This window comes from Anoplophora glabripennis, unplaced genomic scaffold (genome assembly GCF_000390285.2).
Source record: "Anoplophora glabripennis isolate ALB-LARVAE unplaced genomic scaffold, Agla_2.0 scaffold453, whole genome shotgun sequence".
In the NCBI taxonomy this organism is placed as follows: Eukaryota; Metazoa; Arthropoda; class Insecta; order Coleoptera; family Cerambycidae; genus Anoplophora; species Anoplophora glabripennis.
In genome coordinates, this window is record NW_019416543.1 from 47,024 (window position 1) to 66,087 (window position 19,064).

The 19,064-nt window shown below is 34.5% G+C and overlaps 1 protein-coding gene across 1 annotated transcript in view; it reads left to right on the forward strand.

The window, feature by feature from the left end:
* The window catches only part of LOC108909229 (dynein heavy chain 6, axonemal), a 110,894-nt gene that overhangs the window by 33,282 nt on the left and 58,548 nt on the right, over window positions 1–19,064 (forward strand). The window contains exons 13-24 of the mRNA XM_018713489.1: window positions 462–590; window positions 650–907; window positions 975–1,184; window positions 5,531–5,743; window positions 5,869–6,015; window positions 6,116–6,745; window positions 6,993–7,129; window positions 10,111–10,301; window positions 10,407–10,668; window positions 10,753–10,898; window positions 14,156–14,427; window positions 14,499–14,711. Of these exons, the coding sequence (XP_018569005.1) occupies window positions 462–590; window positions 650–907; window positions 975–1,184; window positions 5,531–5,743; window positions 5,869–6,015; window positions 6,116–6,745; window positions 6,993–7,129; window positions 10,111–10,301; window positions 10,407–10,668; window positions 10,753–10,898; window positions 14,156–14,427; window positions 14,499–14,711 (2,808 nt within the window). The remainder of the gene's footprint in view (window positions 1–461; window positions 591–649; window positions 908–974; window positions 1,185–5,530; window positions 5,744–5,868; window positions 6,016–6,115; window positions 6,746–6,992; window positions 7,130–10,110; window positions 10,302–10,406; window positions 10,669–10,752; window positions 10,899–14,155; window positions 14,428–14,498; window positions 14,712–19,064) is intronic.

Consider the following 19,064-nt stretch of genomic DNA (forward strand, 5'->3'; position numbering starts at 1 on the left):
TCTACATAACATGAAATTTTCTTGAGCCAAGTATAAAGGTCCTATACCCAATTTAAAGACCCCAAAAAAATTCCCTAAAAAGTAATGTTTTTTAACCCTATTTTTGGCGATTTCTTCGATTTTTACAATAATAATCATGATTCATTCGATTTGTAACTAGTCATATTTTGTAAAAAATTTAATTACAAACAGTTTTTTCCTCTTCCATTTTCGCCTAAAATCAACTCTTGAAAAGAAACATAATTAAATAGGAAGAAAAATATGACATTTTTCCAATTTTTTTAACATATTGTGCCGCCAAAAGTTAAACCCACGTTTTTTTTTATGCCATAGAAAAATTATCATTTCTAGTGATATTTGAAAGCCAAAAAGCCAAAAATCTCCGTGGATATATGATTCACCCAAATATGGACTTTCTGAAACAGATACCGTCTGGACTAATAATCCAAATTTTATTCTAGCAACCTTGGCTATATGATATAGACTCCAATATAGTTGAAGTGATGGAATTGTTAACGGACTTGTACGATCGACTAGCAGCCTGTCAGCAAAGAGCTGCTGAATTCAAGAACTATCAAAAACAATTCAGAGTAAATTTACATCACACGCAATCAATATATAGATATAAATTAATTTTTCTATGTTACAGTTGGAAGTTACTCGCTTTGATATCCTGGACGAGGTAATGAGCGATGTCAAACTTAGAATACTTTTGTGGGAGAGCGTTGACTCTTGGGCTAAAAGCGTGGATGAATGGTACCACAATGAGTTCTCTACTCTCAACGTAGAAGATATGAACTTGTTTACTGCAAAGAATATGAAAAACATAAACCAGCTAGATAAGGGATTGCCAAGCAATTTAATTGTGCCAAAACTAAGGGATGAAGTTGAGCTTATGAAAGATAAGGTACATTTAATTGTCACTGAAGTTGGGAAAAGAGAGTTGCATATTTATAATATGCAATGTGTTTTAGATGCCCGTTATAACATATTTGAGGAACCCATCGCTTAAACAGAGGCATTGGGTGCAAGTGGAGAACGTGTTAAACTTTAAATTTAAAGCTGATCAAGTAATAACTCTTGAGCTTTTGGAGAATTTGAACGTTTTTAGTTATCCGAACGAGCTCATGGAAATATCCGGTCAAGCTAGCAGTGAAGCTGGATTAGAAATGCTGCTCAGAAGAGTAAGTAATACTTCTAAATACAGGGTGGTCCCGAAATATTGCGATTTAGCGGAACTTACCTTAGTCCAAAAGTTAATAGTTAAAGAGGTACATGGTTTCGAAGGGCCACAGGGTCATTTATTTCTTGATAAATGCAAATATTCACACAAAACTTTGGGGTTTGGGGTTCTTTGGGCCGTGGAATTGCAATGTGTACACATTTTAGTAATAGTTGATAGAGGGCGCTAGCGTAGATTGAATGTGTTAAAAGCGACTTCACTTTTTTATATATGGGGTGTTCGGAAATAGCGGTACTTCACTTTGTCGACTCAAAATAAGACAAAAATTTCATATAAACTTGGGGCCGCAAATCCACCCTGCGGGAGGTAGACGCGTTTAAAGATGACTTTAAATAGATGGGTTTTTGCCAATAACTTTTAACTGCTTTGAAGGAGAGGGATAAGTTTTGGACGATAAGTTACTACTAAGAAACACGATTATTTGAGGGTATTAGTTGACCCATGGGGTGCAAACCGGGGGGTATGACCACATTTTTATCAAAAAAAAAATTGTTGGAACCGCTGAAATACATGTATTTTATCGCTGCGAGTACTTACAAAAAATTCTGTAACACTTTTTACGAGTTTGTAAGATTTCTTACATTTATGAAGCCGGACTGCATTCGAAAGTCAGTATGTAATACATTGTTGTAGTGATTGCTGTGCTGTTTTTCGAGAGTACATTTAATATTTCCAAGTTTTCTTTTGAAAATGACCCGTTTATTTAGCAATCGCGAATATTATGACATGCGCATAATTTATGGCGAAGCACAAAAATGCCCACACAGCTTGTCAAGTGTACCGTGCACGATGTCCTGAACGACGTGCCCCCACACCACGAACATTTGTTGCTGTAACACAAAGAGTTTTGAACACCGGTGAAGCACAACCGTGTCGAGGTCGCGGCGGTGGCCCAGGGCGACCACTAAGAATCTTAAATGTCGAGGAAATATTTCGCATCCTGTTATGTTTGATCCAGGTTATAACCCATGGCGTGCAAACCGGGGAGGGGGGGGGAGGGTTTGGTATGATCACATTTTTATATTTTTATCAAAAAAAACTTGTACTACCAAATAATTCTTTATTTGCACTTTAGTAGTAACTTATCACCCAAAATATATCCCTCCCCTTCAAAGCAGTTAAAAATTATAGGCAAAAACCCATTTATTTAAAGTCATCTTCAAACGCGTCCACCTCCCGTAGGGTGGATCCGCAAATCCATGTTTATATGAAATTTTTGTCTTATTTTGAGTCGACAAATCTACCCCCAAAGTGAAGTACCACTATTTTCGAACACCCAGTATAAGGTAGATATCTCATTTTTGCTACCAAATTCTTATCTTTCAACTTTTTTTACACAAAAAAGTATACATACTTTATGAAAGTAGCTGACTCGCACCGTTTTTGAGATATTTGAAATTAGCAATGCTAATAATTAAAATAATTTAAAATTGTCAGAAACAAGGGATTATTTAGAATTAAAAATTGTAATGAACAGTAAAATAATAAACATTAGTAAAATCATATGTCTTTTTTACAGTAATTGCTCAAAATGTCCACCTCTAACTTCAATACATTTATCGATGCGTTTATTAAAAGATTTTCTTATTTTAAAGTATAAATCCTTATCGCGAAATGATTCCCTGTCATTTAAAACCTGCTGCCAAAATTCTTCCAGGGTGTTTATAGTTTCCTCATAAACAACTGATTTCATATGTAACCCCAAAAACAAAAACTCATGGGATTAAAATCAGGGCTGCGAGGAGGTCATGACATTCAACTCCCACGCCCTATCCAACGATCCGGAAAAGTTGTATGAAGTAGAGATTCTGCCATAAATTTAATAGTAAATCATTCAGGTAATTAACTAAATGGTGCTGCAGGAAATCTAAATACAAGTCGCCGTTCAAATTCGGAGGAAGTTCATGTGGACCCAAGTGGTTCCCTATAATTCCACACCAATCATTTATCTTGGAGTCTCGTTGGAACTAACACTCAGTTACTATGTAAGGATTTTCATTATCCCATATGTGTTTGTTTCTAAAATTGAAAACTCCCCGACGAGTAAAAGTGGCTTCATCGGTAAATAGCACATTATTTAAAATTGATGGTCAAGGTTTTGCCGAGTGCGCATAAAATGCGCAAACTGTAATCTACCTAGGAGGTCTGCTGGTATAGTTATTACGTCAATTGGAACCTGTAAATCTTAAAGCATGGACCGTATGCACTTCTCATGAAATTTCTTCCTATGCTTTGACCATGATGTGTCTCGTAATTTATACTCGAATAGCAATTCGGCGAGTTCGGTATTGGTAAAGTAGTCCGCCTGATGTAGAATTGACGGCGGCGCGCTGGTCATCAAAGCAAACCTGTATTGGTCCACTAGGTCGTAAATAATTTTTTTATATGGTACACGGATTCACTTAGATTTGCCGATTTGCCAGTGCCGTGCAGAGCATTGCTTGGCGGGGTATGTTGTCGGTATAATACGTATTATTATTATTTGATTTAATATTTGATATTATTTGTTCATATCGTAACCAGTAAAGGCAGTAAGAGTTATTAAAATAAATGTTATATGTAATTATCTATTAATTTAGCATGACACTTTGGAGACTCTTTGAAGCGGAGGATAACGAAATAACTCGGGAAAATCTCTAAATAGTGGAACCGGTTTTTGTCGAAAGTATCGAAACAAACTCAGAGTTTAAAAACAAAGATTTACACGTAAAAAGTCAACGTATTATATTAAATATATATGAATTTTTGAAAATTGAAAATAATGAACAGTGATAAAAAAGTTAGAAAACGCATTAACGAATTAACTAAGATGTCAAAAACGACAATTTATCCCGTAATTAAAGAAGGATTGATCACGGTACAAAAAGGAAATGGAAAAATACAAAATTAAAGAAAATTGACGATTTTACCAGATGTAATGCGGCGCACAATTTATAATATGTATAAAGAATAAAGTTCCTACTTTAAACGTGATTCGAGATAAATTAAGATATTATCCTGATTATAATTATAAATCTTTAGATATTTTACGACATGCTTTGTTACAATGCGATTTTAAACATAAAAAACTTGACAATCGTATGGTAATTATATGGTAATATAGCTCGGAATATAGCATATCTAGACGAGACAGGGCAAAATTTTTCTGAACGTCAATGGATTCCGTAGAATTTATGAGTTAAATGTTTTTATGCGGTTCCAATTGAGATCGAAATAACTATAAAAGATTTTGGACTGGTGTAAAATGGTAGGGATACAACTTTTCCTTATGAAAGATTTTTTGGACTGTTGTTTTACTTACATCGGACGTTCTAGCTATTTGCCTACTACCAACTCTGGATTTTCTGCCACCAAAGTTTTCTTCTTCTTGGTCTACTGTAATAGTGCGCCTGATGTGTCCCACATTGTCCCTTTTAGAACGAAAAGTATTAGTCTCTCTAAGTCAAATAAAAAGGTCTTGAAATAACTTTCGATTTAGCTGACTTCTATTTGGATATATAACTAAATATCGACGATGCACTCTACGCCCAACAAAATCTGTTTGCACATAAACGCAGACCATATTGCGCATTTCTTCATTTGAAAATAAATTATGTCTAGGCATTTTATCGCACTTTTATGTACATACAATTTGAATTGTAAGCTTATATGTAATTTTAATTGGGTACGAATAATAGGTACTGAATGGAAAATAGCATACAATAATGACAGGTGGAAAAAGTAAATTATTTGATTTCTGTCGAAAATCTACTTAAGAAACTTTATCGCTAAATTAATAATAGGTACTTAATTATAAGTTAACGCAACAGGATTGGAAGTTTTAAAGTCAAATATCTTCAAAATGGTGCGAGATAGCTACTTTCATAATGTAAGTATACCTTTTTCGCGTAAAAAAAATTGGAAAATAAGAATTTGATACCAAAGATGAAATATGAGATATCTAGTATAAAAAAGTTGTCGTTTTTTTACACATCCAATCTTATGCAGCTAGCGCCCTCTATGAATTGTAACCAAAGTCGGAACAGATTTCAATTCCTTGACCCAAAGGACCCCAAACCCCAAAATTTTGTGGATATTTGCATTTATTAAGAAATAAATGAAAAAACTAAAATAATATTTTTATTTAACACCCTGTACTTCATTAACTACCAACTTTTGAACTAAGATAAGTTCGGCTAAATTGCAATATTTTTGCTTCGGGAATCTACCTACAAATTTTGGCGCATTACCTCGGGACCACCCTGTATGTAAAAATATGTAATATTTCCTCATTTTATCAACAAATAGGTAGAAGAAGCTTGGAAATCTCTGGAGTTTACAGTTATACCGCACAAGGATTCGAAAGACGTGTACATTTTAGGTTCCATGGAAGAAGTTCAAGCTGTACTGGACGAAAGTAATATAAATATGAACACTATTGCTAGCTCTAGACATGTTGGACCGATTAAACCAAGGGTAGATGAATGGACCAAGAACTTAGACTTGTTCTCTAAAACTTTGGTAAGCATTTCCTTGCATCAAAGGGTTTACTGAAATTTTTATATTTTTTCGAATTTTGTACAACTCGTGTACAATTTTAGTGCAAAAATTTTATTTAGAAATATGGGTTTTATTTTTCATTTCAGGACGAATGGATGACATGCCAGCAAAGTTGGATATATCTTGAGGTGATATTTTCAGCACCAGATATACAAAGGCAACTACCTAACGAGGCAAAGCTTTTCATCGTCGTTGACAAGTCTTGGAAAGAAATTATGAGAAGAACAGCGAAGGTATCTAAATTGTAATAAAACTAAATACGAAAATTTTTTGACTATTATTTAGAAAAAACTTCATTTCTTCGAAACCTGACAGTTTTTTTTTTTTTTGTAGATGCCGTTAGCCATGGAGGCGGCTCTATACCCAGATCTTTTAGCAACGTTCCAGAGGAACAACGAACTACTAGAGCAAATTATGAAGTGCCTAGAGTCGTATCTGGAGACGAAGCGCGTTGCTTTCCCGAGGTTCTACTTTTTATCTAACGATGAGCTGCTCGACATCCTGGCTCAAACCAGGAACCCCCATGCCGTACAACCCCATCTGCGAAAGTGCTTCGATGCTATCGCCAAATTAGAATTTGGCATGAAACCCGTTGAGGAGGTTCTAGGTGAAGGCGGCGACGCGAGCAAAGCCTCGGACGGTTTCGTCCTCACCACCGACATAATAGCCATGATCAGTCCCGAAGGGGAAAGGGTTCAGCTTGGAAAAGGATTGAAAGCTCGCGGTAACGTGGAGGACTGGCTGGGCAAAGTGGAAGAATCGATGTTCCTCTCTCTAAGGAGACTGATGAAGGCGTCGCTCAGTCACTATATGACGCATAAAAGAACGGAATGGGTCCTGTGCCACGCGAACCAAATCATTTTGACTGTGTCGCAGATCATGTGGGCTAAGGGCGTTCATGAGATATTGGATGGAAATCCAGAACCTAAAGCAATGGCCAAGTTTGAAGCAAGCTGCATAAAGGTGAAAGAATCGTTTTGTGCCTTCGTGATGTTCCTTAATTCGATTGTCAAATTTCTACATCAAAATTAATTTATGAAGCTTAAAAGAACTAGGACTCTATTCCGACTAATAATAATAGCTCCAAGATGACCTACTAATTAATTAGAACTTTTTTTGAATTAATTTTGACCTAAAGAACACCTTGTAGAAGTTTGGCAGAAAAGTTTAGGGATACCGCATATGCATTAATAATAGTTGTTCTTTATAGGATTTAAACGAATTGGCTGTATTAATAAGAACTGACTTGACTTCTGTGACGAGGAAAATTTTAATCGCTCTGATAACAATTGATGTCCATGCCAGAGATACGATCCATAACATGGTGAAGAGTAAAGTACGTGATAGGTACGTATACACAGTTGGTTGTGATTTCATGTTAAAATCATGATGTTTTTAATATTCCTACTGAAAAACAATAACTTGTCTCAAAAACAGATTGGTCCAAGGTTTTTTTATTTCCGACATAATCCAGTCAGTTGGCGCACAAGAAGGGGGCTGCCTGTGAAGTTTTAGGGGAGTTTTGAAAATTGGTATATTTATAGATTTTGATGTGGTCTTTATGCCACCTCTTTTTTTTCGGAAGTAGCCGCCACATTGGAAAAATGACGCTCCAAAACAGTTTTTCGACGATATTTTCTCGCGTTGAAAACCTGGCCTACTATAGCCTCAATCAGCATTTGATCTACATTTGATTCCGGTATAGTTATCGGCGAAGATGTAGATTTCTCATTCTTTTGACGGTTTTGTCCGCTTTCAAACATATACAGGTTCGGAAAGTCCCCATGGTACATCGGCCGTTATGTGAGAGCGACAAAGTAAATCATAGAAATCCGTGCGATAGACAAGGATGGTTACATTGAAGACGTTTCATAATCTGAATAGTCACTCCCACTTCTAACCCGAAACGGTCGGTGACTTTTCAGATTATGAAACGTCTTCAATGTAACCATCCTTGTCTATCGCACGGATTTCTTTACTTTACTTTGTCGTTCTCATGTAAAGGCAGATGGACCATGTGGATTTTCCAGCCCTGTATGTTCTGAAACCAAGAAAAGGAACGATTTTGCCACGAATATATTTAACAGAAAGTATCATAGATAAAACAGCCGCAGAAAACATCCTATTCTTGCACGCCTTCAGTGGCTGTGATACATCGGCCCTCTTCAATCAAGGGAAAATGAAATGTGCCAATGTACTCCGAAAGAACCGAGATTTAAACGAGCTCGTCCGGGTATTTAAAAACCCAAATGCTGACCCGGAAAGCATTGCTGAAGCTGGAGAACGCTTCCACCTTGCGTTGTACGGTTACAGTGGCGTAAAAAGTATGTCGTTAAACACCTACAGATATATATACTTCACAAAGTCAGCATTTAAAAATAAATTTAATATTGCATCGCTGCCACCGACAGAAGCAGCAGCACGACAATATTCCTTCCGAACCTATCACCAGGTTCAGCAGTGGTATGGAGTTGGAAAAAATGCAGAACGGTGGGGATGGGAAAAAAGCAAGAATGGGCTAATTCCTGTCACCACACTCGAGCCCCCAGCTCCAGCAAACTTGCTAAAACTAATATCTTGCAAATGTAAAAAAGGATGTCGGGGAACCTGTGCATGCAGAAAGGCTGGACTAAAGTGCTCCGTTATCTGCGTGAATCGCAATGGTACAGTGCCGGCCCTTTAAAAGTGAACGACTCTTATAAGCAAATTGTCTATAATTGGCCTTTGTGAAGCTGACTTGATAATGTGAGGTCCAAATCGGCTGTCATTATGTCAAATTTAATGTGTGTCTATCATACTAGTTCTAGTGAGCAAAACAAATCCATTAGGTAGCAAATTATTTATTTTTCCGTACTGAAATATATTATACATTCTAACGGCCATTCATTCGCCGTCAACAAGATCTAAAAATGAAACACTTTTCGTCGTCAAAAAAACGTAATTCGTAAAGTTAGTATTTTGTCCAAGCACAATTTTTATCTATAACACTGCAATCTACATGGCATTGATAAAATTAATGTTCTTGTTATAATCCTCAGTGATGTTATCCCATGCGTTTTCAATTGCCTCCCAAAGTTCTTCGACGTTAACTGGATGGAAGTTTCTGTCTTAAATTTTTTTCTCCATATATGCCCAAGAGTTTGAGGGCCAAGGTAAAACATCGATGTTATTATCAATGAACCATTCTGATCACAATTATCTTGCTTGAAAGTGAAATTCTGAGGATACAGCATGAAAACTTTTTTCGTCCGAAAATATAATATTCTCCCAGAAGTTGTCTGGGCTTCCTACAAATTGTCTTGCAAACTCTAACCTCCGTTCTTTATACTGGGGAGTCAAAGCAACTTCCTTGCAGTTCGCACCGATCCAAGAAAATTTGTCTCAAAGGAAGCCGCTACTGCCATGTCAAAAGGATTTATTCTTGGGTGGTGCTTACTTTTCGACGACCACCTCCGTGAACATAACATACGTGACCCTCCGCAATCTATTTTTTTGTGTTTAAATATGCTGTTCTTGCATACATGCAGATCATCCGCAATGACCAATCATTCTGAAGTAAACTTATAGCTCTCACTTTCTCTGGTTCCGATAAACGCAGCATCTTGAATTACCAAGCAAATTACTAATGACACTGACATATAAAAACTTGTCATGATAAGAAGTAGACCACATCACATTAGAAAAATAAATCGTCCACTTTCAAAGGGCCGGCAGTGTACTTGCGATAATTCGGATGTTGATCTGCAAGACAGTGATGAAGAGGAAGATAAGCAGACAGTTCTTTAGCAAACCTTCGACGAAATCGAGGAAGAAGTTGATGAAGTCGAAGAAGAAAACCTATCGCGGATAACTTGGAAGAACTCGCAAAACCCGGTCCATCAGGGATAACGAAGCGAAGGAGAATGCACTAACTTTAGTCAACAGTGCATCACATGTAGATTAGGATTAGGAAATGAGTTTGTTGGCCAATACGCGTGTGGGAGTAGACTATACGGCGCTTGTACGCCGAAACTATTAATTTTACAGAAAAAAGGTTGATACATAAATTATAGCAAATGTTCTCTAGTTTAATTTATTACATAACTATTTTCACTGTAAAGTGAGTCGGAAAGGAAATATCGTAGGAAAACTGTTTTGGAGCGCCATTTTTGCAATATGAAGGCTACTTCCCGAAAAAAAATAGGTGACAAAGTAAAAATTCGGAAAGAGCACGTCAAAATCTATAAATATACCAATTTTCAAAACTGTCCTAAAACTTCACAGGCAAAACTTCCAGCTGATTGGACTAACAGGGAAAAATGATTTTGATGTTTCAATGTTTATTTCAGCAATACTTTCGAGTGGCTCAAAGTGTTACGTTACTACTGGCAGGAGAGTATAGATGACTGCGAGGCAAGGATGTCTAGCGCTAGCTATGTTTATGGATATGAGTATTTGGGTGCCGGTGGAGTTCTAGTGATCACTCCGTTAACTGATCGCTGTTATTTGTGCTTGATGGGCGCTTTACAATTGGACTTGGGTATGCCAGTTTAGATTTTAGCAATGCTTAAACATGTCATACGTTATAAGTGTTGATTCCCGATTTTATTTTGACTGAAATTTTGACCTTTCTAAAAACTTACAGGCGGTGCACCAGCGGGCCCTGCGGGCACAGGCAAAACTGAAACGACGAAGGATTTGGCGAAAGCCTTAGCCATTCAGTGCGTCGTCTTCAATTGTTCGGAAGGACTGGATTACAAGATGATGGGCAGATTTTTCTCTGGTTTAGCACAGTCGGGTGCGTGGTGTTGTTTCGACGAGTTTAACCGTATTGACATTGAGGTACTGTCTGTCATCGCCCAACAGTTGATTACTATAAGGAACGCTAAAGCGGCAAAACAAAAAAGGTGTGTGCATAATTCATTTTCTTAAACTAAAAAAACAGTCGGTAAAATAGTAATTGTTGTAATTCATGTATTCAAATCTTTCAGGTTTATGTTTGAAGGGAGAGAAATTAAATTAATTCAGAAATGTGCAGCTTTCATTACAATGAATCCAGGTTATGCCGGTCGTACAGAATTACCAGACAATTTGAAGTCATTATTTAGGCCAATTTCTATGATGGTTCCAGATTATGGTAAATGACTGTCTATTTTATTTCCGCTTTCCCAATTGTACACTTATGACAAGCACTGACACATTTCAGCTAGAACTGAGAAAAGAAGCCTCGGTCAACTCAATTTTTGAGTTTGTGAACTATTGTCAAATATTAGACCGATCGAAATAACTCATTTAGAGGGAAAAAAAAAGAAAATTGTTACCTGGACTTTTATAAGTGGAAATGGTGTTGGGGATTATAATAAACGAAAAATAAATAAATGCGGGAGCAGGGGTGGCGGAGGGTTGATTTGGGGGGTTGAAAAGTTGTGAAAAATTGTATCATTGGGATTTCTGGCGAAAGTTCATGTCAGACAAAAAAGTATCCAACTTTTGTAGAGGTCACTTTTTAAGATAACCTCAAAATCTCCGACAAAAATGCGAAAAACAGTTTTTTTTCTTGTTTTTTGTTTTTTATTTCTCATTTCCGCAAAAATAATTTAATTTTGACGAAACTTGGCGAAAGTATACCTTTTTATGTTTTACATAACCACAAATTTTTTTAGATAAAAAGATCAAGAAGTTTCCGAGATATTATTTTTTTCCGGTCTGAAACATTTTTTTTTCAAAGAAAAATTCTACTTAGAAAAATCAGCGTGCAGAGTTTTGCCGTGATAATTTTTTTCGTTTTGACATATACTTTTTGGTGAAATAAAAAATCTGTAATCACAGTTCAAAAACATGTTCAAAACTGCAAAAAAATTAAAAATGACTTGCAACAATGAATTTTTTAGTATTTGTTGATAATTTGTTTAAATTTTAAAAAAATTCAAAAACTGACACTATTCTACTACAAAACTACAAAAAAATGTAACATTGTTTGACCCAAAACTTTATTTTTGTTCAGTATTGCTATAAACATAAGTCGAATAGTGAATAAAATAAATAATTTTTTTCCGTAGGATCGATTAGTGTACTTATTTTTTTTTTAATTTTGATGAATTCATAGATATACAGTGTGTCCAATAAGGATGGGATAGCATTAGGATCTAGGAAACGGGGTGGCTGAGATTAGAAAAAAGTTGTGTTTTTTTATACCTAATAATCTGCCGTTTAGAAAGCTTTAAAATTTCGGGTAGTTCCGGAGATATCCGGAAAAACCCGACATCTTGCAAAATATATAATTTTTTTTCTGGCTTTATTTGAAAACGAATTTTATAATATATTGCATATTTACAACGCCACTTTTTTCGCTCTATACGATGGCGTCAACATTTTTGCAATCTGTAATCTGACGTTTCGTCTTTGTGGAGCCATCATCAGGTAAATTTTTTAAATACGTCGCTGCTATTTTTATGACAAAATCTAGTCATTTTTAATTCTGAATTAGATGATATTACAACTTTAATCGCTTAAAAAGTTTTTAGCTTGTTTTAGCTCTCATTTAAATTTTTTACGGCTCTGAACGCTTTCAAAATATCTATTGGATGAAGTCATAACAGTACAAGTCAATACCACACAAAATATCCGTCAATTTTTTTACTACTATTAGCAATACTAATTAGAAATAATAAAACATTTCATAAATTCGTATTATTTTTTTATTAGGTACAACTTTTTAAATTATTGATTAAAAAAAATTCTTGGATATTTTATGCTGTATTGACTTTTATACTGTTATGACTTTCTCCAATAGATATTTTGAAATCGTTCAGAGCCGTACTCAGGAAAAAATTTAAATGATATCTAAAAGAAGCTAAAAACCTTTGTACAATAGTAATATCATCTAATTCAGAATTAAAAATGACTTTAGTACAAAAACATGCTATCTCAGATTTCGGTTGGAAAACATGCTACCTCAAATTTCGGTTGGAAAACATGCTAGCTCAGATCTTAAATATTCCTTACTTTTTGAAAAATATATTATATAAGTTTATTATAAATGCAAGGTTTCAATCATTCTAATTTCATGCCAATTTAAATCTCTAGTCAAACTGAGATAACATGTTTTTACTTAAAGATCTGAGCTAGCATTTACCAACCGAAATTTGAGATAGCATGTTTTCCAACCGAAATCTGAGATAGCATATTTTCGTACTAGCGTCGACTTTAGATTTTGTCATAAAAATAGCAGTGACGTATTTAAAAAAATTGACCTGATGATGGTCCCTCGAAGACGAAACGACGGATTGCAAAAATGTTGACGCCATTGGATAGACGGAAAAAAGTGGCATTTTAAATATGAAATTTATTTTAAAATTCGTTTTCAAATAAAGCCAGAAAAAAATAAAACAATATTTCAAAATTTCGGTTTTTACGTCAACAGTAAAGTTTGCAGCTAATACTTTGTATTGCTGAAATCTCAAATCATCCAGAGATAATTTATCATTTGTGCATTTGTAATTCGACTTAAATGTTTATAGCAATACTGTACAAAAATAAAGTTTTGGGTCAAACAATGAGACAGTTTTTTTTTTGTATTTTTTTCCCGTAGAATTGAATGGCGTAATCAGTTTTTGATTTTTTTTTAAATTTAAACGTATTATCAACAATTATTGAAAAATTCATTGTTGCTAGTCATTTTTTATTTTTTTTTTGCATTTTGAGCATGTTTTTGAACTGTGATTACAGATTTTTTTATTTCACCACAAAGTATATGTCAAAACGAAAAAAATTATCACCGGCAGAACTCTGCACGATGATTTTTCTAAGTAGAATTTTTCTTTAAAAAAAAAAACAGGAAAAAATAATATCTCGGAAACTTCTTGATTTTCTTATCTAAAAAAAATGTGGTTATTTAAGACACAGAAAGGTATACTTTCGCCAAGTTTCGTCAAAATTAAATTATTTTTGCGGAAATGAGAAATAAAAAACGAAAAAAAAAAAGAAAAAAAACCTATTTTTCGTATTTTTCTCGGAAATTTTGAGTTTCTCTTAAAAGTGGCCTCTACAAAAGTTGTAGATTTTTGCATGATCTACAACTTTTGTATTGGATACTTTTTTGTTTGACGTCAACTTTCGCCAGAAATGACAATGATACAATTTTTCACAACTTTTCAACCCCCAAATCGACCCTCCGCCACTCATGCTCACGCATTTATTTTTTTAGGTTTATTATAAGCCCTTTTACCATTTCCACTTATAAAAGTCCAGGTAACAATTTTTTTTTATCCAAGTGTAATTTGGTTCGACTACATGTGTTACAGTTAACAACAACAACATTGTATCTGACTGTGCTAGAAACATTTTAGGATGAAAGTTCTTTTTGTATTCCTCACATTTATTTATACATTTCAGCATTGATAGCTGAAGTGATTTTGTACTCGGAAGGATTCGAGTCGTCTAAGATACTATCCCAGAAAATGGTGCAAATGTACAAATTATGCAGCGAACAACTTTCTCAACAAGACCACTATGATTTCGGAATGCGTGCCGTCAAGAGTGTCCTTGTAATGGCTGGTTCCTTGAAGAGGGCTAATCCTGACCGCAACGAGGACGTGGTTCTTATATGCGCCCTAAGGGATAGCAATCTGCCCAAGTTTTTGTCGGATGATGCCGTTCTATTTAAAGTTAGTTAAAAATATTTGAGGCAGATGTTTTCATAAACTTGTCTGTGAAAATAATACCGATACTTCTCTAGGGAATCCTTGGGGACTTGTTTCCTGGCGTTGAACTGCCAGTACCTGACTACGGGATATTTCAAAAAGCAATTATCGACTGTATGATCGAAGCAGGCTTGCAGACGGAGGAGTGCATGATCAACAAAGTCATTCAACTTTATGAAACGATGGTCGTTCGTTGGGGGGTGATGTTAGTGGGACCGACAGGCGGAGGCAAAACTTCCATTTTAAATGTAAGTTTCGCTAAAAACTATTGTACAGTATTTCAAATTAAATTAAAAAATTAAAATGTCACTATTAAACATAACATTATATACATCATTGGACACTTAAATGCATGGGCATAGCTACAATTTTTGCTTGGAGTGGGCCCAGGGCTCAAGCCCTATGAAGCCTCTAAAAAAAAAATAGAAAAAAAAATTTAACACGTTTTGATTTGATTTTAAAGGAAATAAAGAGTACAATAGTGGGGAATATTAATAAATTTGTATCAAAAAAAGTAAACTGTTGCTGAAATACGAAATATTTTGATAAAAATCTGATTCCACATTCAAATAGAGGAACAAAAATAGCCCTTAAAGTCTTCATATACTTTTTCTAATAAACCAGAAAATGATTAATAAATATCAGGAATTTCGTATTTTTTTAAATAATCTCAAACTAAGATATCGGTCGATAGCCGCACGGTTTATAGTCCAAGCATTCTGTCACGGATTAATGTTAAATTTGCAGAAATTATTACCTGGACAAAAAAAATATGACCGTATAGAAAATTAAATTTTAAATTGAGTTTCTTGTTCTTTAAACTCAATCCAATATGGCGAACATGGTTAAAAAAAATCGCAAAGTTAAAAAAACGGTTTTTCTAAAATAACTAAAAAAATATAGCACGGATTGAAAAATTTTAAATGAGAAAGTTGTAGGTTTTAAAAAGATCTATCGACTGATTTTTTGAAAGTATCGATTGCTTTGTTACTTTTCGAGATATATCGAAAAAACCGTTAAAAATCTTCTCTTTTCTCTTCTTCTATAACTCGTTTACATTTACGTGCCCATATTTGCTATTTACTGCAAGCATAGCCCACGGCAAGCCAAAAAAGTACATTTTTGAAAAATTTAAAAATATTAATTATTTTTCGAGATATATCGATTTTTTGAAAAAAAGGCGCTCTCGAAAATTGGCTAGATCTTCTCAGCGGATAGCCCTACAGTAACGATTTTCGGTTTATTTTCTTCGTAAAGAGTTATATTATCATGCTGTTAAAAAATGTTGACGATTTTATTAATTTTAAGGATCAAAAAATGACTTTGAATAAGTTGCACTTTTTTGGGTATGTTTTTTTCAAATTACTATTTCAATTTTTATTTTATGAAAATGACTTTTAAAGAAAGAAAACTAAACATTTACGGGTCTATTTTGCTTCTAAGGCGAAAATGCTATAATATTCGTGTTTAGCTACCCCAGATTAAGTACAAAAAAATAATAAAAATTGAAATAGTTATTTGAAAAAAACATACCCAAAAAAAGTGCAACTTTTTCAGTCATTTTTTGATCCTTAAAATTAATAAAATCGTCAACATTTTTTAACAGCATGATAATATAACTCTTTACGAAGAAAATAAACCGAAAATCGTTACTGTAGGGCTATCCGCTGAGAAGATCTAGCCAATTTTCGAGAGCGCCTTTTTTTCAAAAAATCGATATATCTCGAAAAATAATTAATATTTTTAAATTTTTCAAAAATGTACTTTTTTGGCTTGCCGCGGGCTATGCTTGCAGTAAATAGCAAATATGGGCACGTAAATGTAAACGAGTTATAGAAGAAGAGAAAAGAGAAGATTTTTAACGGTTTTTTCGATATATCTCGAAAAGTAACAAAGCAATCGATACTTTCAAAAAATCAGTCGATAGATCTTTTTAAAACCTACAACTTTCTCATTTAAAATTTTTCAATCCGTGCTATATTTTTTTAGTTATTTTAGAAAAACCGTTTTTTTCAACTTTGCGATTTTTTTTAACCATGTTCGCCATATTGGATCGAGTTTAAAGAGCAAGAAACTCAATTTAGAATTTAATTTTCTATACGGTCATATTTTTTTTGTCCAGGTAATAATTTCTGTAAGCATTTCTCTATAATGCTTGGACTATTAAGGCGTCAGTCCTTTAATCGTGTGCAAATTTCTGCCCGGGTTCGATTCCCGCGGCCGGTAGACCGTAGATTAGCTATGCTTGTACGGAGGATTGGCATCCTGTGTGCAGGTGGTAGGGTGGAACAATCTTGGCTTGGGTCAATGTGAGAGATTGACACAGGTTGACATTTGACCACCCCCCTAATTAATGAGGTTTTCCAGATTTCGCTCATTCCTGCACTGAATGGTGGTTAGGGCCTACCGACATAAGTCGTTCCTGGGCGCAAATGCGGCCTGCCTAATAATAATATGTCGCCTCCTCTCCCGCACAAGTCTCCGACTTATGGGCTAATTCTTAGAATGAGGAGATATTATTGTTATTATTAAGAAATAATATATACAGGGTGAGCCAATGCTGTGGTAAAGTTGATTTATCGCTAGAATATAATTGAGGTAAAATTTTTCAAAATAGGTTCGTGTGGAGGGGGAGGTGGCAAGAAACGCACATTCTAAAAATACTTTCACTTATACAGGGTGATTCGTTTTTGGAGGGCTGACCAAAGTTGTATTTTTTAAATGGAATACCCTGTATTTGAGCAGATATTTATACTCATATTTTACATGTAATTACGCAACTTTTTTGTAATAGGTACTATTTGTCAAAAATCAGCCATTTCCGAGATATTAATATCTTAAAATAAAAAATGACATTTTCGGCGTTACACTAGATCGTTGATGATATACTCGTTTTTTGAGGTACAATCTAAGCAATCGTCACACTAGGTTCACCGTAAATTCTGAAGTGGTCAGTTTATAAATGTCATACAGGTGTTCACAAATTAGTAACAAATGTTATCTTTTTACAAAAGCAAAATTTTTTTTTTCAAATGGAACTCCTTTATTTTTAAACGAGATGTGAAATACCTCAAAATTTACAACTTTCATTGTTATATATCAGTTCCTCATATTTTACGATATTTTTCGCAGTTTCTTTATTTTTCATTTTTCTACCATAAATAGCGTCGACATACTAGGGCTCAAGATTTGAAACAAAAAAGCATTGCTTAAAATGTATCTTTACTTTTTGCAGAAAAGAACAATGATTCTAAATTTTGCAGCTTTCTTATTCTTATTGAATTTTTAGTGAACGAGACATATTTTATATGATAGCAAAATATATATTTATTGATAAAACAAAGTTTTATTAAGTGTAACAATAGATGTTCAAAAATATTTCCTCTTTCTCGAATACACAAGTTAATTCAGCGAACAATATCAATGTGAACGTCATTTAACATTTCTGGTGTAATATCAAGACAAATTTGTCTTATTCTATTTATCATTTCATCACGAGTCATTGGTGGCTCTCTATATACCCGTATTTTACAAGTCCCCAAAAAAAAAGTCGAGTGATGTAAGGTCACACGATCTAGGAGGCCATGACATTGGCCAACCTCGACCAATCCATCTATTAGGATAAATTTCATCAAGATAGGCTCGGATTCTTTTCTCGAGAAATTCATTACAAACAAGTAACGACAAAACCATACAAACAATATTCATTAATTAAGCATAGCTTTTTGAATCATAGAAAAACTATTGACAGTTACAAACATTTCCTTTGTTTCACTGACATATCAATGCCTCTCTAGGAAATTTTCATAAAAAATTTAAAAATTGTGAAAAATAACGTAAAATATGAGGAACTGTAACACTTATTATTATAATCCAATCAGTTGGCCTATGAAGTTTTAGGGGAGTTTTGAAAATTGGTATATTTATAGATTTTGACGTGCTCTTCCGAATTTTTACTTTGCCATCTCTTTTTTTTTCCGGAAGTAGCCGCCATATTGGAAAAATGGCGCTCCAAAACAGTTTTTCGACGATATTTCCACGTATTGAAAACCCGACCTACTATGGCTTCAATACGGCAATCAGCATTTCATCTACATTTGATTCCGTTATAGTTATCGACGAAGATGTAGATCTTTTTATTCTTTTGACGGCTCTATCTACGCGTTCAAACATATTTGTTCAGAAACCAGGAAAAGGAACAATTTTGCAACGAATATATTCAACAGAAATTATCATGGATAAAACAGCCGCAGATAACATCCTATTCTTGCACGCCTTCAGTGGCTGTGATACAACATCGGCACTCTTCAATCAAGGGAAAATAAAATGTGCCAATATACTCCGAAAGAACCGAGATTTAAACGAGCTCGTCCGGGTATTTAAAAGCCCAAATGCTGACCCGGAAAGCATTGTTGAAGCTGGAAAACTCTTCCGAAAAAAAAAGAGGTGAGAAAGTAAAAATTCGGAAAGAATACGTCAAAATCTATAAATATACCAATTTTCAAAACTCCCCTAAAACTTCATAGGCAACCACCTCCTTGAGCGCCAACTGATTGGGCTATAATAATAAAATTTTTATCTTTGAAAAAGATAACATTTGG